The sequence below is a fragment of the Dermacentor variabilis genome, chromosome 8, assembly GCF_050947875.1.
Source record: "Dermacentor variabilis isolate Ectoservices chromosome 8, ASM5094787v1, whole genome shotgun sequence".
Classification (NCBI taxonomy): domain Eukaryota; kingdom Metazoa; phylum Arthropoda; class Arachnida; order Ixodida; family Ixodidae; genus Dermacentor; species Dermacentor variabilis.
Genome location: NC_134575.1, coordinates 106,445,732 through 106,467,140, shown reverse-complemented (window position 1 = coordinate 106,467,140; position 21,409 = coordinate 106,445,732). Strand labels below are relative to the sequence as shown.

At 47.7% G+C, this 21,409-nt stretch overlaps 1 protein-coding gene across 2 annotated transcripts in view; it reads left to right on the top strand.

Moving 5' to 3' along the window:
• The window catches only part of LOC142590518 (E3 ubiquitin-protein ligase ZNF598-like), a 51,290-nt gene that overhangs the window by 17,011 nt on the left and 12,870 nt on the right, over window positions 1-21,409 (top strand). The window contains exons 3-5 of one of the 2 annotated variants that reach the window (XM_075702705.1): window positions 1,418-1,629; window positions 16,197-16,414; window positions 19,601-19,694. In XM_075702705.1, the coding sequence (XP_075558820.1) occupies window positions 1,418-1,629; window positions 16,197-16,414; window positions 19,601-19,694 (524 nt within the window). Of the gene's footprint in view, window positions 1-1,417; window positions 1,630-16,196; window positions 16,415-19,600; window positions 19,711-21,409 lie in introns of those variants that run through there. The other variant, XM_075702706.1, reaches the window with a different exon arrangement.

Genomic DNA, 21,409 nt, shown 5'->3' with positions numbered 1-21,409 from the left:
AGATTAAAGGGACACTAAAGCAAAACAATAAATCAGTTTAGCTTAATGAAGCATTGTTTGAGAACCCTGCAGGCAGTAATTAAAAAAAATATAGGTTGATTATTAGATGAGAAAATGAAGGTCCAAGTATCAGTATTTGAATTTCGCACCGAAACCCCAGCGCCGGTACGTCAGCGTGACGTCAGGGATTCCAAAGTATGTTTTCGCATTTGGGCCGCGTTGGCTGAATAAGGGTTCCCGAAACTTGCCATTTTTAATATTTGGTTCCTTTAGAACACAATGTAGCCGATCTGTACCGCTATATGTAATTAGTAGGCCCTAGAAGATGCCATCAAAATCCAAGACGTCACAGCCCCCAGGTGGGTAAACTAAAGTAGGCGTCGCCACCCGTATTTCGTTCTTACCAAACGTCTTATCGTTGTAAGAGTGGTGTTTTTGGTGTTGTAGAACGGTAGTTTACTGATGCAGAAGAGATCATTTTTCACTTTAGTGTCCCTTTAAGAAGTCGCAGGGACAACGTGGCCACAATTAGTACATGACCAGGGTAGTTGGAGAAGTATGGGAGAGGCCTTTGCCCTGCAGCGGGCATAACCAGGCTGATGGTGATGATGATGCAGACAATCTGTCTCATGCAGCACGTTGCAAATGGAGGGAAGTGCACCCTCCTGTCCACTTTCATCCCCTGCTGCGCTCCGCGTTCCCTTTCATCGTTCACTGTGCTCGTTTGCTCAGATACACCGACGCTCGCCACCGGAATGGGCACCTGAGAGCTGTACTCTAAAAACAAAAACATTTATCTCTGTAAATAGCTGTGAGCTTAATGAGCAGCTCGTGAGCAAAAGGCAGAGGTAACTCCACCGGCGAGGCAGACTGCTTTTTATAGCTTTCCAGGAACGCACTTGCACCGTAGAGGGAACATATCGTCAGTTGCACATGCTGTCGGTGCTTGGTTGTCGCATCTTGGCACGTCGCCATTAGCCCTTCATGCTGTTGTCTTCCTGCAGTGAACTTTGCTTGCTCCCCCTGCATAGCACATGGTAAGAAAAGGGGAGAAGGTTTCACAATGGGGCACAAACACACTCGCAGACACCTACGTGCACAGTCATGCTTGTTCATGCTTGCCACAAGAAAACAGGTCTTTTGGCATTTTGAATCAGCCGACTTGTTTATGTTGTCAGAAGGATAATTTGAAGTAGTAGTTGTTGTTCTTGTCTGCGTAACATGAATGTTAGTCCTGGAGGTGAGCCATAACAGGAGGTAGAGATGGAGATGGAGAAGTCATGTAATGCACAGAACAGATAACTGATGGTCTGTTGGACTAATAACATAATGGATGCTCAAGAAAGAGAAATGCTTTCAATGCATAGCATAGGTTGAGAAATTTGCCTATGAACTCTTTGCCCATCTTGTCTCGCAGATCTTTCCGTGTGAGCGGACAGCATACACGCGGAGGGACATGGCACGGCACCAAAGCCAGGGGGACCTGGATGACACGTCGCACAAGGGCCACCCTCTGTGCAAGTTCTGCGACATGCGCTACTTCGACAACGACGAGCTGTACCGGCACCTGCGCCGGGACCACTACTACTGCCACTTCTGTGGCGACGACTACCGGCTCCAGTACTACCGGTGGGTGCTGCTGCCCATCTTTTCGCTCTAAAACATTTAAAACGGGGACTGCAGGCTGCGTATGCACTCAGCCTACTGACAGTCATGCAAAGTCATGGTCGCGCTAGGAAAGGAGACTCACGCCAACCTGCCGACCCCGGTCCAGGCGTTAGCATACTGCGCTGGACCGTTGCCGCTCCGCCGCAATTTTTCTTCGCTTCCTATTTTACTTTTCCTTTATTTATTTAATTATTTAAATAAACAGCCAATTACAGCAAAATCTCAATATAATGAACTTCAGAAGGACCGTGGAAAAGTGTTCATTATTTTAAAAGGTTATCAGTGAAAACCACAGAATTAACTATTGCACCAATCAACTCATCAGTTGTCACCGTATGAGCTATCCCACTGTTGGCTGTCGGCTCAAGCTGTTGCCTCCATTGCCACACACCACCGTAGCACCATGCAGTAAGAGGTGTGCACAAAAGAGACCCTGACACCGAGAAAACCACCAACAAAAGAAGCACCATGTTGCCTCCAAAGCACAATGTTTCTTTTCATTTGTTTGTTTTTCACATTCCTTGCCATGGATACCACAACTGTCTTGTTCGAGGTGGGCACCTGAACTATTCTAAAGTGCAAGCGCGTGTATATGACAAAGTCAGGAAAGTGCGACCGTGTAGCCTACCCATGAGCACGAAGGTTACACTGCTCCACACGTGTAGCTGATATGGCTGTAGGAAAAAGCATGAAGGAAAGAAGCTGCGTACACAGTAAGAGGAGTGAAAATAGGAAGAGACGCACCTTCGTGGCTAGGCGACGCTTGTCTGGGCCGAGCATGCGCTTACAATACCTGATGTGTCGACACCTCCGCAATAGGCAAAAGATAAATGCCCCCCCGCCCCCACCCTTCTACGTTTTTCCCCTCTGATGCCATCTCAGGTTCTTGGAGCCCATGTGCCGCGGTGTCTGCTTTCTGCACCTTGTCTTCCGCTAGCATGCTGTTCCAGCTGCTGTAAAGGATATGCGGAAATCTAAGAATCCCCAGATTTCATAACATTAATACATAGTACCGAGGTGTTAGCATGACACAGAAACTGAATAATGATCGTTATTCTGAAAGGTTTGGTATTCTGAAGTTCGTAGTACTGAGGGATGTTTTCATTGAAGCTATAAGCAGTCAGCAGGGGATTTCTGGAAAATTTGTTAATGTGGTGTTTGTAGTAATGAGGTTTCACTGTACTGCTGACCTGCCCTCCCTCCCTACTCCCCCTGCCCATGCACGGGCATGTTTGAATTACCACGAGGAGCTCACATCCCTCCCTCTCTTTCTTCTTGCTCTCGTGGGAAGATAGCACTCATCAATCCACCATCCTTCTTGGCTCCAGGGTGTCTACCAACTGGGATACTCGGGAAATTTGTGCTTCTGTCAGGGAAAATGAGCAGTAATTTTGTTTAAAGGGAACAAATGTCGCGGTAATGCTGGCTCGAGTAACAGAGAGGAATCGCAACGAATATCTTTGACGCCGTGTCGTCAGCTGGAGGAGTTGTGAGTGTACAGTCAGTGTTTTCCGGATGCACGATTTTTGGGACATGCCTGATAAATCTGTTGGCTTTGCGGCACCACCACATGCCCCATAGAGGCAATACCTAAGAACGTGTGAAATTTTGGATGTAAGAACCCTTCACCGTTCAATTTTCTCGACTTTTTTTCTGTGACCGCAGATCTGAAACGGCATTAATCAAAGCCACCACCGCCACCATTTTGATTATCTTGCCCCCTCGAACCAGCACTCTCACACACAGATTCACTGGCAGCTGTAGCCACCACCGTGTCAATGTGGTGGCCTAGCTGCTGCAACGTACACTACTGTTAGCAATGGCGCCGGCTCAACCTTTTTAATCCTCGCCAATGGCTTCGAACCTCGGAAAACACGACGCGCTTAATTATGCCGGTTTCCCAAAGTAAGCTTCGACTCAATACAGCAATGTTACGCGGTGGTTCATACATGAAGTATTGCGGTGAAGCTTAACAAATGTGGGAAGGGGCAATTGTCACGGCACCCAGTATGTAGCGTAAAAACCCGCATATAATACGAGGTTTTTTCCTATTATTAGCGTCTCAAATTTTCACCTCGTACTATATGCGGATCCGAACGCAGATTTCAGTCAGGAATTTGGGCTAGAAGTTTTGGTTTCGTTATTGCTGCATGGCTATGGCTTGACTTCGTTAGTGCTGCGTGGCTACAGCCTGGTTTATTTATTGGTGTATGACTACATCATCATTTCTTTATTGTTGAGTACCTTGGAAGCACATGTGCAAAGCACGCTTTGCAAAGTGCATCTTTTTTATTCTGCATTGAAGGACTAAGATGTCCAGACCACAAAAACAGCACTCAGCTGCTTTCAAGAGAAAGGTTATTTTAGCCGCACAGGACATCGGCAACAGTGCGGCCAGGAGGCAGTTTGACATAAACAAGAGAAGCATTCGCGGATGGCGGCAACAGAAGGAAGCCCTTTTCGCATGCAGCGGAACGCGAAGAAGCTTTTACGGCCCGAAGAGTGGAACATTTCCGGAAACGAACTGGAGTTTGTACACCAACAGTGAGCAGTGCATCTAACTGTGAGCATGCATCTAGCTAGGCAAAAGCTAAGGAGCTTGCAAGAGAAAAAGGGCCACCGAGCTCCGCCTTCAAGGTGAACAAGCACTGGATTTATCGCTACATGTGCCGTGCTGGTTTTTCCTTACGCCACCGAACTTTGATTTCACCCGAATCATTCGAAGAGCTGCTTGTGGCTTTCCAGCGCCACGTTATTTCGCTGCGCTAGTCCAAGAACTTCCAGCTAGGGCAAATCGGCAATGCTGACCAAACGCCGGTTTATCTGGACATGCCATCGCTCCTCACCGTGCACGAAAAGGGTTCTAAACAAGTTTGTCTGGTCCACTGGCAACGAGAAAATCTGAGTTACCGTCATGTTGTCTTGCATGTTAGATGGGCGCAAGCTTTCGCCCTATGTCGTCTTCAAGTGCAAGACAGTGCCTAAAGGTGAGGAGCTGCCAAAAAATGTGGTCGTGAAATGCCATGAGAAAAGAAAGGCCGGATGAGCGGGAATCTTGTGCTCAACTAGTGTGATGTGTGGTGCGCGACGTGGTGCGGGGCTCGGGACGGTCGAGAGCAGACGACGCGGAGTGCACGCGCGCCGAGCTGGAAGGAGGAAAAACGACGACGCCGAAGAGCGCCCGGCACGTGAACGCGCGGCGCAGGAAAGACAACAAAAGGAAAAAGCAACCAATTAGAAAAGACCACGGGGCGTCGGGCAGCCAATCAGTAAATGCCAAATCGGCCAGACCACGAGAAAAAGCATGGTGCGCTGGCAGAACGGGGGCGACACGCAAGAGGACACGCAGGGAGACGCCGGGGAGACGCCAGGAGAGTCCCAGGAAACGACGGCGGGAGGAGGTCAACCACCGGAGCGGGCGTTGAAGACGGGCCGTCGGGTTCCGGACCCGAGCCCACCAGGACTTCACCCGCCCGGGGCCTCCTGCCAACCTGTTCCTGTGCGTCGCCCGTCTACCTGAGCGTGCCGTCAGCTCCTCAAGGCCGGTGAGCTTCTGCGCCAGTGGGCAGGACGAGAACAGTCGGGCTACGGGCCCGAGTTCTACGCCAGCTGCCCGGCCAGAACGCCGCCCCGTCTGCCGTGCCGCCTGCTGCCCGAGGCCGGCGTTCGAGCTTCCGTGCCCGTGGGCGAGAGGGGAGCAGTCGGGCTACGGGCCCGAGCTCTCTGCCCAGCCAGAACGCCGCCGCCGTCCACTCCTGCCACAAAGCCGCCAGCGTTACCTCGCCTCGCCAGAGCTGGCGCGCTCCCGGCGCCCGGTCGGTCAACCTACGCCACGACCTTTGGTGAGGCCGGCGCCACTCCTTCTGCCAGCTTGTCGCCGCGTTTCCGCGTCGAGACTGCGACGTGTGCCCGCCCTCGTGGCACGCGCGGACTAGCACCCTCGTTAAAGCCCCAAGTGTGTTCCTTACCGCAGTGTTTTCTTGAATGTTTATTTTTTTGCATGCTTTCTGTTTCGTTCTATTTACTTCTTGCCTTTTGATTTTTGATTAAAAGTCTGTGTGTGTGTTCAAACCAACGGCTTCGTCCTCAATTGGTTTCTCGGAGGCTCCGCCTAAGAGAACCGTTCAAACATTGAGAACACGAACCTTTGCCCCATAAGAGGGCCATCACAAATTGGCGTCCGCGCGACAGGACAAAGCCGTTCGTTTGGATCCTTCTTCTAGAGGTTAGGAACTATGGCTAACACAAGAGACTTGTTAGCGTTAGCCGAACGCATGGGCCTAGAAGGTGCGGAGTTGAGGGCATGGCTGAATGAGCAGGAAGCGCGTGCGCGAGAAGAGCGGGCAGCGGAGCGCGAGGCCAAGAAGGAGGAGCTTGCGCTTGAGGAGAAAAATTTACAATTACGGCTTAAAGTCGCAGAGGCGGAAGGCGCATATCTGGGCAAGAAACAGCCACAAATTAGTCTGTTTGACTTAGCCACCGTGGCCCAGCGATTGGGTTTGCATGGGGCAGACTTGCACAGGTGGGTGCAAGAGAGATGGTTGCTGATATGCGAGAAAGCTCAGAGGGAGCGCGACAGGCGAATGGCAGAACAGGCAGCTGAGAGGGAACGCCTGGAGGAAGAGCTTCGCAGGGTGCGCGTTCGCATCGAGGCACTCGCGGATGCTTGCCCCGAAGGGATAAGATCCGCGGTTGAGGATGCAGCACAGAAGTGCAGCGGCGACCCAAGGGTTCCCTCCGACATGGCCTCAGGCCTCGGCGACCAAAAAGTGTCTCAAGGAGAGACACCTGGTAATGATGCCATGGTAGGCAAAGATACTGAGGTATGGTCACAAGACAAGGAGCATATTGCTTCCATACCTCAACTAGTGCCGCGTGAGCCCGGCGCAGGCGATGACTGGTTCGTGCAGGGTTCAGAGCTGCCGTGCATGGGCCTCGTTGATAAAGTTAGAGCAGAGCACCCCCTACAGGCTAAAGATAGCTCGTTGGAGGGTTCTCATCATGATCAGGATGGACCTGAAAATATCAGGGCTACTGTGGAACCGTGTTTGGTTTTCCCAAAAAATATTCAGGGGTCGTTACTGCGTCCCTCGACACAAACTGTTTGTGACACTATGGGCACTTGGAAGGGCTCAGGCCTGGGTACCACATCAACTCAGGGCTTTGAGGATTCAGAACATCCTATGTGTTCTCATGCACTGGTGTATGGTTCGACCATTGGCACTAATGCGGCGACCACGCATTATAACGTTCACTACCTTAGTACGCAGGCAGTGACTTGGTCGACACCAAGCAGAGACATCAATGTCTGGAGCGTTATGGCCACAGACGGGCCAGTGTACTCAAAACGAGAAGATAGATGTCTGGTCCGCCTCATGTGGGAGAGGGTCACCTGATGGAGCCGATGCTTCGCTTATGGCTCTTCACGGACTTTTGACCTCGGACTTGGTAACCTGAAACTTGATGGTTTATAGTGTGGGATAGCCTTTGGTGCTACAGTTTCTATTCTTTAGAGTTGTTGTGGTGTTTTTGAATTGTTAATGACCTTGATCTGCACGCTCAGTGAATTGTGCATTGAAACGTTACAGTGCGTTCTTGTGAACGGACAATGACTGTACTGTTGAGAACTATGTCGCGCACTGAGCGGCAGTTTTTCTTCAGAAAAACTTGTTAAAAAAGGGGCTTATATGTGATGTGTGGTGCGCGACGTGGTGCGGGGCTCGGGACGGTCGAGAGCAGACGACGCGGAGTGCACGCGCGCCGAGCTGGAAGGAGGAAAAACGACGACGCCGAAGAGCGCCCGGCACGTGAACGCGCGGCGCAGGAAAGACAACAAAAGGAAAAAGCAACCAATTAGAAAAGACCACGGGGCGTCGGGCAGCCAATCAGTAAATGCCAAATCGGCCAGACCACGAGAAAAAGCATGGTGCGCTGGCAGAACGGGGGCGACACGCAAGAGGACACGCAGGGAGACGCCGGGGAGACGCCAGGAGAGTCCCAGGAAACGACGGCGGGAGGAGGTCAACCACCGGAGCGGGCGTTGAAGACGGGCCGTCGGGTTCCGGACCCGAGCCCACCAGGACTTCACCCGCCCGGGGCCTCCTGCCAACCTGTTCCTGTGCGTCGCCCGTCTACCTGAGCGTGCCGTCAGCTCCTCAAGGCCGGTGAGCTTCTGCGCCAGTGGGCAGGACGAGAACAGTCGGGCTACGGGCCCGAGTTCTACGCCAGCTGCCCGGCCAGAACGCCGCCCCGTCTGCCGTGCCGCCTGCTGCCCGAGGCCGGCGTTCGAGCTTCCGTGCCCGTGGGCGAGAGGGGAGCAGTCGGGCTACGGGCCCGAGCTCTCTGCCCAGCCAGAACGCCGCCGCCGTCCACTCCTGCCACAAAGCCGCCAGCGTTACCTCGCCTCGCCAGAGCTGGCGCGCTCCCGGCGCCCGGTCTGTCAACCTACGCCACGACCTTTGGTGAGGCCGGCGCCACTCCTTCTGCCAGCTTGTCGCCGCGTTTCCGCGTCGAGACTGCGACGTGTGCCCGCCCTCGTGGCACGCGCGGACTAGCACCCTCGTTAAAGCCCCAAGTGTGTTCCTTACCGCAGTGTTTTCTTGAATGTTTATTTTTTTGCATGCTTTCTGTTTCGTTCTATTTACTTCTTGCCTTTTGATTTTTGATTAAAAGTCTGTGTGTGTGTTCAAACCAACGGCTTCGTCCTCAATTGGTTTCTCGGAGGCTCCGCCTAAGAGAACCGTTCAAACATTGAGAACACGAACCTTTGCACCCCACATTTGGGTCATCACAACTAGATAAAGTTTGTCTGGTGTAGGCGGCCTGGCGCACTGTTGTCGTTCCCGTCCATCCTCGGGCTGGACACATTTCGTTGTCATTTGGCCCACTCAGTGAAGAGGCTGTTGTGCGAATCCGGCACTGAACTCGTCATTATCCCGGGTGGGATGACGTCTCAGCTGCAGCCTTTAGATGTTTGCGTGAACAAGCCGTTCAAGGATGCGGTCAAGCGGTGTTATGCTGATTGGCTGCGCTAAAGTGAGCCTGCAGTGACACCGACCGGGCGGCTGAAGCAGGCTTCGCCAGCCGCGCTATGCAAGTGGATTGTGGACCATGGGCCAGCATACCAGAGGACCTTGTGCATCGCACATTCAAGAAGTGCGGCATCTTGAACGCGCTTGATCGCACAAAGGATGAGTACCTCTGGGAAGATATGTTCGACAAGGAACTATCCAAAGAGAGCACAGCTGAAGAAGACAGCGATTGAAGTGTGGAGTGCAATTTAAGTAGATGTTTTCCTCGAGTTTTCCTAACTCGTATTATACGCAGATAAATCTTTTTCTTTTCCATTTTCTGTCCCAAAAATTTTACCTCGTACTATATGCAGGTTCGTATTATATGCGGGTTTTTACAGTATTCATTAATTATATACACATGCACCCGCTATCTCCTGTCCCATTACAAGCACTGATATGCATAATAAGCGTGCTGGCAGGCCTTCAGAGCTTTTTCGGATGTGCCTGTGGCAATTTGAGCCTTTGTGGGCAGTAAAAGACATGCATTCATTTTTTTTCGAACTGCCCGATTTTTCTAACTTTTTCGCGGCCCTAAGGAAGTTTGAAAAATAGGACGTGGACTGTACAACTGACCAAGAGGATGCTTCAAATGGTCCTTGGGGTGAACGTGAGGCGGAAAGAGGACAAGAACAGAAAGGACCGACGCATTGAGGAATTAACAGGAAAGGAAGTGTACTGCTGCTTCTTTGAAGGAGCTTGAGCTCAAAAACCAAAGTGTTAGCTGACACCGAGATGCAGGTGTCCCTCATTTAAACCAAAATAAACCCTTTAAAGGCACACTGAAGGTTACCAGAAAGTCAAGTTAAAATGATAAAGCAATGCTCTAGAACGTTTAAGGCGTCAATATAATCGCAAACAGAGCTTTAGTAAGCGAGAAATTGAGGTAAATGCATGACACGATTTGAGACCCCCCAGCGACATTCCGGTACTAGCCCGATGACGAAAGCACTGCTCATCATAATTTATGTCACTAGTACTCAACTACTCGTATTAAAAAGATAATTTCATTAGGTTATAAGATGGAAGAAAATGCTACTTGTCTACTTCTATTCGATTCTAAGGAAAAAATAACATTTTGACGTTACCCTTGAGTAGTATGGGTGATCGAAAGGTTTCGTTTTCGCTCGACTCTACGCGCTCGACTTTGCCTCGCGCGCGCTTTGGAGTTTCAGTTGTTTCTTTATCGCGTCGTGCTGCGTGGTCCTGCTGGCTCGCGAAACTTGCATTTAGAACAAGCAGCGAGAATGTCACGTCCATGTGATGTCGTGGGATGCGCGAACGGTCCGCGGAACTTGGCCAAGGGCAGCTGCAGCGGCGGATCCAATGTTACTTATCACTGTGTGCCAATGAGTGAACCTCTCCATTCAAAGTAGTCAAGTGCCGTACCTCTGCCACAGCGCGCTGGCAAAGAGCCGAAAAATCACGTAGTGTGCTCGCAGCACTTTTGTCCAGATGATTACGAGTTCAACGCCGACTAACTGAAGTCGCGTGAAGTGTCTTTCAAAGCAGGCCGCCGTCGTAGTACGTGACGCCGGCAGCGCGAGCCCTCAACAGCAGGTCACGCTCATCAGTGCTTAAATCAACTCGAGCCCAGCATCGCGAGCTAATGTGTCGTCAGGGTCATCCATTGCAACGAGCGTCGAACTTGGCGTCCTGCTTATCATTGTGCGCTTTCCCTTCCGCTAGCCAGTTTCGCTTTCGCGCTGCTGTCGGCTCTGTCTTGGCTCTGTTTCTGGCCGCGCATTTGCGTTTTGTGCAATGTCACTATGACACCATGACGTCAATACTCCTCGATCGGAGGGCGGGTGATTTCAACTGCGTTAGAGGTACGCGGACGCCTGAGAACGCATTTTCTCTTAAAATAAGAGTCTTCTCCGCACAAAACAAGCGTTTCGAGCTTTCTGGGATGGTATTTCAAAAGTCCACGATGACTTAATATTAACCTTTAGTGTCCCTTTAATGCAGTGAAACGCAACACTGAGACATTGTGCACAGGCTGAAAGTATGTCAGGACAGTTGAGGTTTACTTTCCAGCTGCTGAGAGAGAATCTCACTTGCGATAAAATTTGGGCCTCCTACCAATGAGCTTGCTATCAATTGATAGAAATAGTTCATATTCTAAAATTCTTGCTTCTGTATGCATCTCTTTTTATTCGTATTTGAAAATGTATGGCTCGCTTTGCAATGGGCTTTACCATTTTTAAAAAAATATATTTGATTCGCTATGCATTTTACTAAGCTCTCTCTTCTGTTTTCTTTTTGAATAAAATAAACACTACTCCTTACTATTCAAACTGGAGTAAGTCGTCTTTTTATTTTTTAACATGCTTACTAGAGAGTGAGAGCATGGGGCAACATTTTTTCAGCCTGTCGACATAAAACAAACATCTATGTCACTCAAGGAATTTTACAAAGACACTCAGGGAAAACCTGGAAAACTCAGGGAATTTGTAAACATCAACTTAGTAGACACCCTGTGGCTGCATGTTTTCACTTTAACCCAAAGCATATATAGTGCATTAGGTGTGATAGAAACTTATCGCACTTGGACATTATACAGAACATGCTGCTCTGTTTTGGTGGTCGCTCTCGGTTGTGCAGTGCATGATTTGAGAGGTGCGTTCGCTAGCAGCTGCATGTAATTACCATCTGCACGTGCAGAAGTTGCCATTCATTGTCTCGGCATTCCTTTGTAGCGGGGATGAAATTTCGTTATATTGAAATTGTGTGCAACCCCATCATTATATTGAGGTTAATATACGTGGTGTTTTATGAACAAGAAGTTATAAAAAATTAAATACTTTGTTACATCAATAATTTCGTTATATAAAGTTTGTTATATCGAGGTTTAACTCTATACTACTCTATACTATAATACCTATGACTTCTGTTAATTTGACCCTGACAGGACCGATGATAGTTCAGCACAGTGCACTGGCGGGCTAGTTGGTGCAAATCTATATTACTTTGTTTTGTGCTAAACAATGTAATTAGGGACCGGTGAAATTGATCGAATTATTTGGGGAGTTGAATTAGAGAAGACGCACATAAAATGCCAAAACACACCGCCAATTCATTTGGCAGTATAGTCAATGATCGCTGTTTCGGGCATGTCCAATAATTCGGATGCCTCTGTGGCACCGCCACATACGCCATAGAGCCAATGTAGAATGTCCAAAATTTCAGGAGAGAAAAAAAAAAAACCTTCACATTCTGATTTTGGGGACTTCTCGCCATGACCGCAAGTTTGAAACGGCATTAATCGAACCCACTGCCGCCACCATTTTTATTATCTCACTGCCTTGAACTGGCGCTCTCGCACGCAGATAATCTGGCAGCCATAGTCACCACTACAGCAATGCTAGGCCTAGCTACTTGGACGTTCGCTGCCAAGCTTCTTGCTGTTCGGTACTGCGTTCTTCATAGAAACAATTTGCCGCTGTTGGCAATGTCGCCGACTCCATCTTTGTAATCCTCGCCAATGGCTTCGAAGCTCGAAAAGCATGGTGCGTTGCATAGTGCCGGTTCCTTAAAGTCAGCCTTGCCTCAGTACAGCAATGTTACGCGGTGAAGCGTACGCGAAGTATTGCGGTGAAACATAGCAAGAGGGGGCAGGGGCAATTGTCACGGGACACGGTATGTATTCCTTATTATAATATGCATTTTGTGCACCTGCGATCTCCTGTCATAGTACGAGCACCGATACCCCTGATAATTGTGCTGGCAGGCCTTCAGAGGTATTTCAGACGTACCTGTGGCAATTTGAGCCCTTGGGGGCAGTAGAAGGCATGCATAAATTTTTTTCGGACTGCCCGATTCTGTGGCTGTTATCGCGTTCCCTAGGGAGTCTGAAAAATTGGACGTTGACTGCATTTGCCACAGTTTAGCATGCCCCCTAATCAAACATGCACCCACTTTATGTGTCCAAAGTAGAAAACTCACCTTGTAATTACATTAAAGCTCCCAAACAAATTAGAAATCCATTGCGCACCTGATTCTTTAGCAAGAAAAATGTGCGTTGCTCAATGGTGGCCACTCTCCTAAAGTCAGCTTTGCCGTAATACAATTGTGTTATGCGCTAAAGCATATGAACGCCGCGAACGCTGTTTTGGTTTCGTATCTGATTACACCGTGCAGGCAATTTTCGGCCCAATTTTCTAGAAACATAAGATGCATGTTAGAATTGAGTAAATATGAGATGTGTTGAAAAAGAAACCGAACTTTTGCTATGACATCTTTATTGCCTACTGTACAACATCTTGACACTTTCATGACTGCTGGAAAATCCGTACTTTTCAGGTGGTCTAGAAAATATTTTTTACCTGCCACAGGAAATGGGTGATGTTAAAGTGTATCATGTCAAATTGTAGAGCAAAAAATTATCTTTCCCACAGTAGTATCTTCAAAGGACATATTTATTAATTAAGTATGAAAAAATTATTAAAGCAAGAAAATTAACAGACAAAAAAATGATCAATAAAAACATCAATGCTGCTTTGAACAAAATGAGCATAGAAAAAAATTCAGTACATTTTGAACACAAGGACCATGTGCTATCAACCTGTAAATATAAGCTCTGTATGCACAACATTTCTTTAGCTACATAGGAAAACATTAGCCCTAGTGAACTGCCGCACAGCACTCTGGAGCGCTATGGCAAAGTCCACACCCAGCCATCTTCGTGCACAAAGCTCCACTTTCTGCGCTGCCGCCGGCTGTTAATTTTGTCCCGCCCAATTTGGTCCCGCCCAAACAACGTTGGCACCCTGCAGATAAGAACTGTGCCGGATATACAAACTTAGATCGATGTGCAACAGCGATGAAACGGTCCAAGAAGAAAGCGAGAATCACCGGTGGGTGCCTGTTGACGTTCTGGGGCAGTTTTATACACTTTCGCTGTCCATGCTAAAGTCTGATGAATCGAAGTTGTCTTCCAAGTCAGTGCTGCTACCATCATCCGGAAATTCGAGCCCAGATGCATCGGTATTCATCGAAATTTGCCATTTCCATGGTGCAGCAGCACGCGACGTCGATGCCATCTTCGAAAATACGTGCGCTTGTCATCTCGACTATGATGTCGCTTTAAAATTCCTGTGTGGTAGAAAATAGAAACAAAAAAATGAAACTGATAAAATAGTTTCTTTTTAACGCATTAGATTGCATTAGCTGTCTAGAAGCACTCAGAGATCAGCAAAATTTGAATTCATAACCATTGATAACATGTTATTGATTGGAATAGGTGCGGTCATGAAAGTGTTAAGCACTGTTCCCATCGTTTCTTCAATTTTTGGAAAGCCTTCTAGAATGCATGTTCTGGGATAGCACATAGGTCTCTTGTCACATTATCCTGAGCCTCCTCGATGGTTTGGAAACGACGTCCTTTCATGTGGTTTTTCGGAAACAGGAAGAAGTCTGCTGGGGCTAGGTCCAGAGAATACTTGGTGGGTGGGACATAACGGGAAGTGTAATGTTTTGCTGGATAGCTGCGGACAAGGAGTGACTCGTGAGCCAGCACGTTGTCATGATGCAGCCTACAAGTCTGGTTTTCCTGTAATTCAGCAATGCTCAAATGCGCTAGAATTCCCTGGTAGACTTCCTTGTTTACCATCTGATCATGTGGTACAAATTTCTGATGGACGATGGCTTTGCAGTAGAAAAACGCAACCAATGTCACCTTGGCCTTTCAGCGACTGAAGCGTGCTTTGTTTTTGGACGAGGAAACTCTGTTTATTTATCTTCAATACCCTCAATCACCGAAGCATTGCAGAAGGGAGTGGGTGACAGTATATAAAAAAAGAAAAGAATAGAATTCAACGTGCAGCATTATACAGTATTAGTGGCAAATTATAAATGTGAAATGAAATATAACAGGATGAAATAACCTGAACAGAAAAAAGAACAGCGTGCTATACAGTAGCATCAAAATATAAACATAAAAGAAAGATTGAAAAGGAATAAAAAGAAGGGGAAAAAATGTGGAGAAAGGCAAACGAAGGGCTGGATACATGAGATGATTAGGCAGGGCTGTCACAGTGTAGGTGCTCAGATAAAGAATGGCAAAGAAGAGAACGGTCAGAAATGGAAACACTGACCTTTGCCTACCCACTGCGACAGCTGCACCTTCGTTTCAATATCACAGCCATAAGCCCACGCCTCATTGCCTGTTATGATGTTCTTATGAAAGTTCTCATTGTCTTTGGCAGCGGCGAGCAGGTCCTGGCTAATTTCAACACGCGTCTGTTTCTGATCGTCAGTCAACAAATGCGGCATAAATTTTGGACTGACATGACACACCTCAAATTTGTCACTCAAAATTCTATGGTGTGATCCTACGCTGATGCCTACTTCGTCAGCAACTTCCCGAACAGTTAAACTGCGATTTCCACAAATCGCAGCACGAACTCTCTTGACACCGTCATCATCTGTTAGTGTGGAAGGCCATCAAGGCTTGGGGTACCCAGGGCCTGCACGCAGGATACCTATCATTTCGTTTTCTATGGGTACTATGCTTTGTTACCAAAGTTTTATAGTTCATTTATGTTCGTTTAAGTTAGTTTTATTGGAACAGCAGTCTCGCTTTTCGGCAAGTATACTCAATGACGTGCTCCTTCTGAGTGCTTTCTCGGTGCCCTGACTCAAGGCACTGAGCATGACCTCAGATCTCATAATTCACTTATTCAGAAAAAATAATACTTTGCATGCAAACAAAAACCGTTGTGAACTGTTACGGATTTTTTTTTTTTTTTCTTTCTGGAGCAGAATCGGAATGGAACTTAAGCGGAACAAAACTAAAACCAGAATGAAAAAATTCTTTTTCTGACGCCCTGCAAGTTTCACACTTGTTTCGGAATGAAAATATTTTTTGAGCAGGAAAGACAGAGAAGATTGAGATAATAACATACATTTCATTCAAATGAAACAAGGTTGGTCGGAGTTATCAAATTTCTAAGCAAGCATTTTTGACCATACACATCTGCTGCTACATCATATAGATATAGAATAAGAAATTTGTGAATGTGTCGAAGTATCTTAATAAATAAATGGAAAGTATTGTACCAATACAATAATTGCGGTAGTATCTTGTACCTCTATCGTATCACGATACAATTGCAAATTATGTTTGCCCAGCCTTGACTTGGCTTCACCGCTCTAGATGGCAGCACCATTCTGTCAAGAGATGGCATGTTTTATGTATTTGTGCCGACATTACATCCGTTACAGAAAGTTGATCATGGATCCTGGCATAAAACACTTCCGTGTTAAAAATTTTATAGCAGGAGATTTGTGAGACGATGTCCTTTGATAATGAGGCCATTCCATGATTAGTTAGCAAGTGTTTCAGGGCCCCTTTAATGGCTATAATGTTGTCCTTGTGGCAGAAGGGCAACTTACTGGTTCTTCCCTCGGTGCTCTGTTTGCGGTACGCCTGAGCGACCTTTTTCTCGGGATTTTCAGCAACTACGAGTACCTGCGGGCACACTTCCGAGAAGAGCACTTCCTGTGCGAGGAGGGCGACTGCCGCAACGAGACGTTCACGGCCGCTTTCCGCAGCGAGATCGACCTCAAGGCTCACCGCGCCCAGCAGCACAACCGGTCACTCACCAAGGCCCAGGCCAAGCAGGCACGCACCCTTGACCTCGAGTTTGCTGTCACACCGAGGGCCAACTCCCACTGTGAGTCCCACTTGCTTTTTTTTTAACTTATAGTATGTATTGTATTTTCTAGCTCACAGTCTGTAAAAAAAAAAAAAATTCCGTCAGTGCTCCATCAGGTATAGATCCGCTTCAATTTTGATGTGAAACACCAGATGGCCTCAGTGGGCCACTGCCAATGGCTCAATGATGCACGAGGCCCATGGACCAGGCAGGAAGTGAACGGCAGTTACTCAGATAATGTGTTTACAGGGCACATGTGCTGCCAAAAGGGCACGTCTAGCAGGCAGTTTTTAACATAGTCCGTTAACATAGACCCTTACGGATCAGAGGCGAATAATGAGACACCATAGACCACTTTATCGAGGATGCCGCCATTTTGCGATCACAGCACTGTCTATCGTCCAGCGCCATGCTGGTATAGCGAATGGTGAATAGCGAATGTGCTGTTGACAAGGGGTTTTCGCATTTTTCTGAGAGGCCTCATGTTCTTGCGATTAGGAAACTTCTTAGCATGTCATTACTAAACCTTGAGCTTCAAAATAGTTGCAATATCGAACGGCAACAGGCGTAGAGGCATTGCTACAGCTCTGCCTGCCATTAAAATAGCAGGTGAGTCAAGACTGAACATTATTGATACATGCAAGGTGCTTTTGTATATCTAGCCTTGAACTCTATTAAATTATCACTGAGGTCACAACAATCAGAAGTGTTTCTGTGTGCCATGCGGTGTGCCACAGCAGCATACATCCAAATCCAGGTAACTAGCTGAACTCCAAGGAAACACGTTTTGCTAGCTTTAGTGCTCCTAAAATTCCTATGCATTGATTTCTTAAGCATTGTGCACCAGCAGCTGGGGATCAAGCTTTACAAGATAAAGAACTTTAATATAACTCTACCTGAAGGGCCGTGAACATGGAGCACTCGATAAAACAGTGTAGTGACAGTGGCTGCGAATATGCCGCGATCAACCAGGTGCACACAACACATTGAAAGAGTATGCACACTCTTAGGTCTCGAGTGGTGCCTTGTGCAAGGGCTCCTCACCAACTTGAGAGAGCTGAAAAACAAACTACTCTCTGCAATGGCAACATTATCTTCTTGGAACTTCTTTGGAACTTCAATGGAATTTCTTTAATGAGGAAGAGAGTGGCGTGGCGTGCTGGCTCTAGGCTACATTTCCTTCCGCCAATAAAATGGTCTATAGAGAAAAATTATTTTAGTAAATCCACTTTCACTGCAAGATGACGCTGCCTGAAAAAATGCAAGAACGAAAAGCAGGTGGCAGTTCCTGCACCAGCTTGCTGTCGTGTGAGGAATTTTGATCGCGTCTGCTCAAGCATAGTGAAATCTTTATGGCACGTTTACACTGGGGGTATCCGGCGTCTACAGCGAACGGAATTCTCCTGCCGCCGAAATTCACGTTGTGCACACTGCTTGCCCACAGCCCCGCCGGAACGCGATACATGAGCCATCTGCCGTGTAGGACGCTAACCTCCAAGCAAGTGTGGGATATCCCGGATGCTCCCATGACACGAAACTAGAGGGTATTGGAATGGGGAGTGGGTTCAGCGGACGGTTTGAAAAGCGCCTAGGGTTTTGCAAACAACACTGAAATTGTGGCGGCACTGCCGTCACCTTCTCCTGAAGCCTCGCCTGTTTCGGCAGCGCCCCTTGGCTGAGGGGAACTCACGGGCTGAGTGGCTGTCGTCTGCTCGACGCGCCATCGTCGTCGTGTCGTTAGCATTGTTTCCGTCGCTCTTTCTCCATTTTATTGACAGCAGGCCAGCGGGGAAGAAAATCGCTGTTTCCGCCACCGAGTATCAGAACTAGATGCAGCAGAGTGAAACGCCTGTCAAAGCTCCATGCAGCTGAGGTAGGGTCTCCGACGTGACTGCGTCCGATCGGCGCGCGGAGCTGCTTATTCAGGTGGAGGCGACGGTGGTGCCACTAATTTTTTAATTAAAAAAATCCTCAGCGGAGGGCCCACTGCCGCTGTATAGTATACCCTATAGAAACTGCGCAGTTATCTCCGCTCGGGTAGAGTTCATGTGTTTTTATTTTGGCCTCTTCATCACGGCTTGCAACGACAATAATAAATCCTGAGCAAGAAGAGGCAGCATTGCTAGGCCTGCTGGCAAGCACCTGTCTGGCGATGCGTGACGCGCAGAAGCATTCGCCGAAGAGACGACGCCACCGGCGTTCGTTGGTGCGTCCTGCTTTGCAAGAGCGCGCGTAGCTTGGTCACGCCATTTTGTCAGCTCGCTTAGTCCTTGTGCTACGCGTGGTACTTGTCGAAAAGGACAGGGTGGTTACGCACCAATTCGATGAGCATCCGTTGTCACGACGCGTTCGAACACTGCGATATGACGAGCACGTCGAGCTTAGCCGCCATCTTTCGAATTGCTGAGACGCACTCCGATCGGTTCGCGGTGAGGGAATTCGGTAGAAGCTGCTGCAAAAATAGGTCCGGGAGAAATCGGCGCGGAAGGGGCTATTCCGGCATATCTCGCTGCTGCCGAACTGGGCGCCACTCCAGACGCCGAATGTCTCAGTGTGAACGCGCCATTATTGGTTTGGCAGGAATGTAGATTGTGTTCTAAAAGAGTCAAAGGCGTAGCTTGGGAAGTTGTTGGGAACTTTTACCAAGCCACAATGGCCCGAATGAGAAAAGATACTTTGAAAATCCGTGGCATACTGAGCCTGGGGTTTTGGCACAAAATCTTAAAAGTGAAACTTTGACCTTATTTCTCTACCAATGACCAATCTGTTACCACAAGATAAACAAAAGTAGAGTTCTGAAAGAATACTTTATTGTGTGGCAGTTTGCCTCATCTCAAGAAGGCGGTCATGCGAGTATGCACATGCTTACATTGGCATACCAGAGAGATATCCGACACCTACCATATGAAACTAAGGGACCATTGCACAAGCTGTCCTGCTATTACACTACTGGATAAAGGCTTTGATTATCTAGCTGCAAAGAGATGATCAGCTTTCTTTTGCACATGTGCCACTATCATTTGACTGATATGTGTATGTATATATGTCATATCATTTTCTTTTTCAAATAATTTTCTTCTTTTTCTTGTACGTATTTAACGCTCTGAGTATTACTTCCATGATGAACATTTTATCAATATAAAGTGATCTAATGTTTCTCTCTTGTGTCTCTTTAACATTACCTTGTTATGGCCTGGCGTGCAGCATCCAGCGGCTACTACGACGACTCTGGGAGCCACGGACGACGCCCACTGCGACAACCGCGGTCAGGGAGAGGCCCACCGCCAGACACGAGCAGGTATCCTGGTGTGCTGGCATGTATCTTTGTCAAGCTCTGGGACTCTGGTCAATGTTACTGCCATTCACTGAAACTTCGTTGGGCCAACGATTCCTGTGGGAGTCTTAGCTTTCTGCAGCAAATATCCAACATCCAGAAAAACGACCAGCAAGGCTATTTTCAGAAACGTGAATGTCAGCAATGCTAAATTACGTAATTTGTCGACTTTGTGCTGGCAATTAAGAGGGACTGTCCCCGACATTTCACACATGTTTGAGTCGCACTGAGCCGAGGTTAGGCCTCTGTGCTGTGGCTTTGGAGCCCGCTGCCTAATGCATGGCACCTGCCTTGGATGGCTACAACAGTAGTCGTCACGAAAGTCATTTTTTCGTCCAAAAGGCGAAGCATTGATTGCGGTTGCAAATCATTAGACAGCTATACAAAATAAGGTTAGTCGTTTCATCAGCTGCATAAACTGCTGTAAGCATTTGCTCATAACTGAATTAACAAGCACGTCACGCACTCACCCTCCCCACCTTTGTCCCTAGCGAGCACGAGAAGACACATACCGTATTGCCATCCTTCTCGGCTTACCCTTGCAACCTTTCGCTTGTACCTACGGCATATGGCGTGCCGCCGCAACCTTATAGGACTTGGACTTTATGCGGAACATCAGGGCGGCAGCGACGCCTGCGGATATTTGCCTTGAGTGTCCATGTAATTGCTATCAAAATAATAATCTGAGTCCATACTTCACTGTATTGTTTATGAATTGAGAATGCCTGAAGAACCACATGCTGCTTACAACACATCCGAGTTTGTGGCAGTTCAGGAGGAAACACAACTTTCAGTTCTTTGCCAGTAACTCCAGCGAGAATTTCTTACTGTCCTTTGTCGTATATATGCACATAACAAAAAATTTTTGCTTCATTAAAAAAAAGAGTACGGACAAGAAATTGTTAAACTACGCAGGCATAATGTATACACCAGTGATCCCTCAAGATTCAGTCATTCCGGAGACTTCGTATTGACGTTCTTGCTTTTTCCTGCAAGGACACATAATTATCATGATTTTTGCGAATTCCCAACACTCTGCGAGCAATCGTTCCTGTAATATTGCAGTGTATGTCACCTTTCCATTCAATAGCAAAGTATCCTTTTCTATTTCATAAAACTTGCTGCCTATTGATTAATCTGCTCTGAATTACGGAGGGAAAAAAATTGGCTTGTGTGAATATTGTGATCTCCAGTCCCGTATACAAATGCCAATCAAATGGCTTCGAGTACATTCCGAAGGCGTCGAAGGTGCTCGTCAAAAGTTTCCGAAAAGACAACGACATCATCGAGATAGACAAGGCAGCTTTTCCATTTGAGGTCAGCGAGAACGGTATCCATCATTCGCTAGAATGTGGCTGGAGCGGAACGGAGGCCGAAAGGGAGTACTCTAAATTCGTAAAGGCTGTCCGGAGTTACGAAAGCAGTTTTCTTGCGGTCACGCTCATCTACTTCAATTTGCCAGTAGCCACTTTCCAGATCGATAGAGGAGAAATACTTCGCATACTTCAGGCTGTCCAGAGAATCGTCGACACGAGGCAACGGGTACACGTCTTTCTTTGTGACGTTGTTTAGCTTCCGGTAGTCAACACAAAATCGAAGCGTGCCATCTTTCCTTTTAACGAGAACGACTGGCGATGACCAAGGACTGCATGAAGGCTGGATTATGCCGTCTTGAAGCA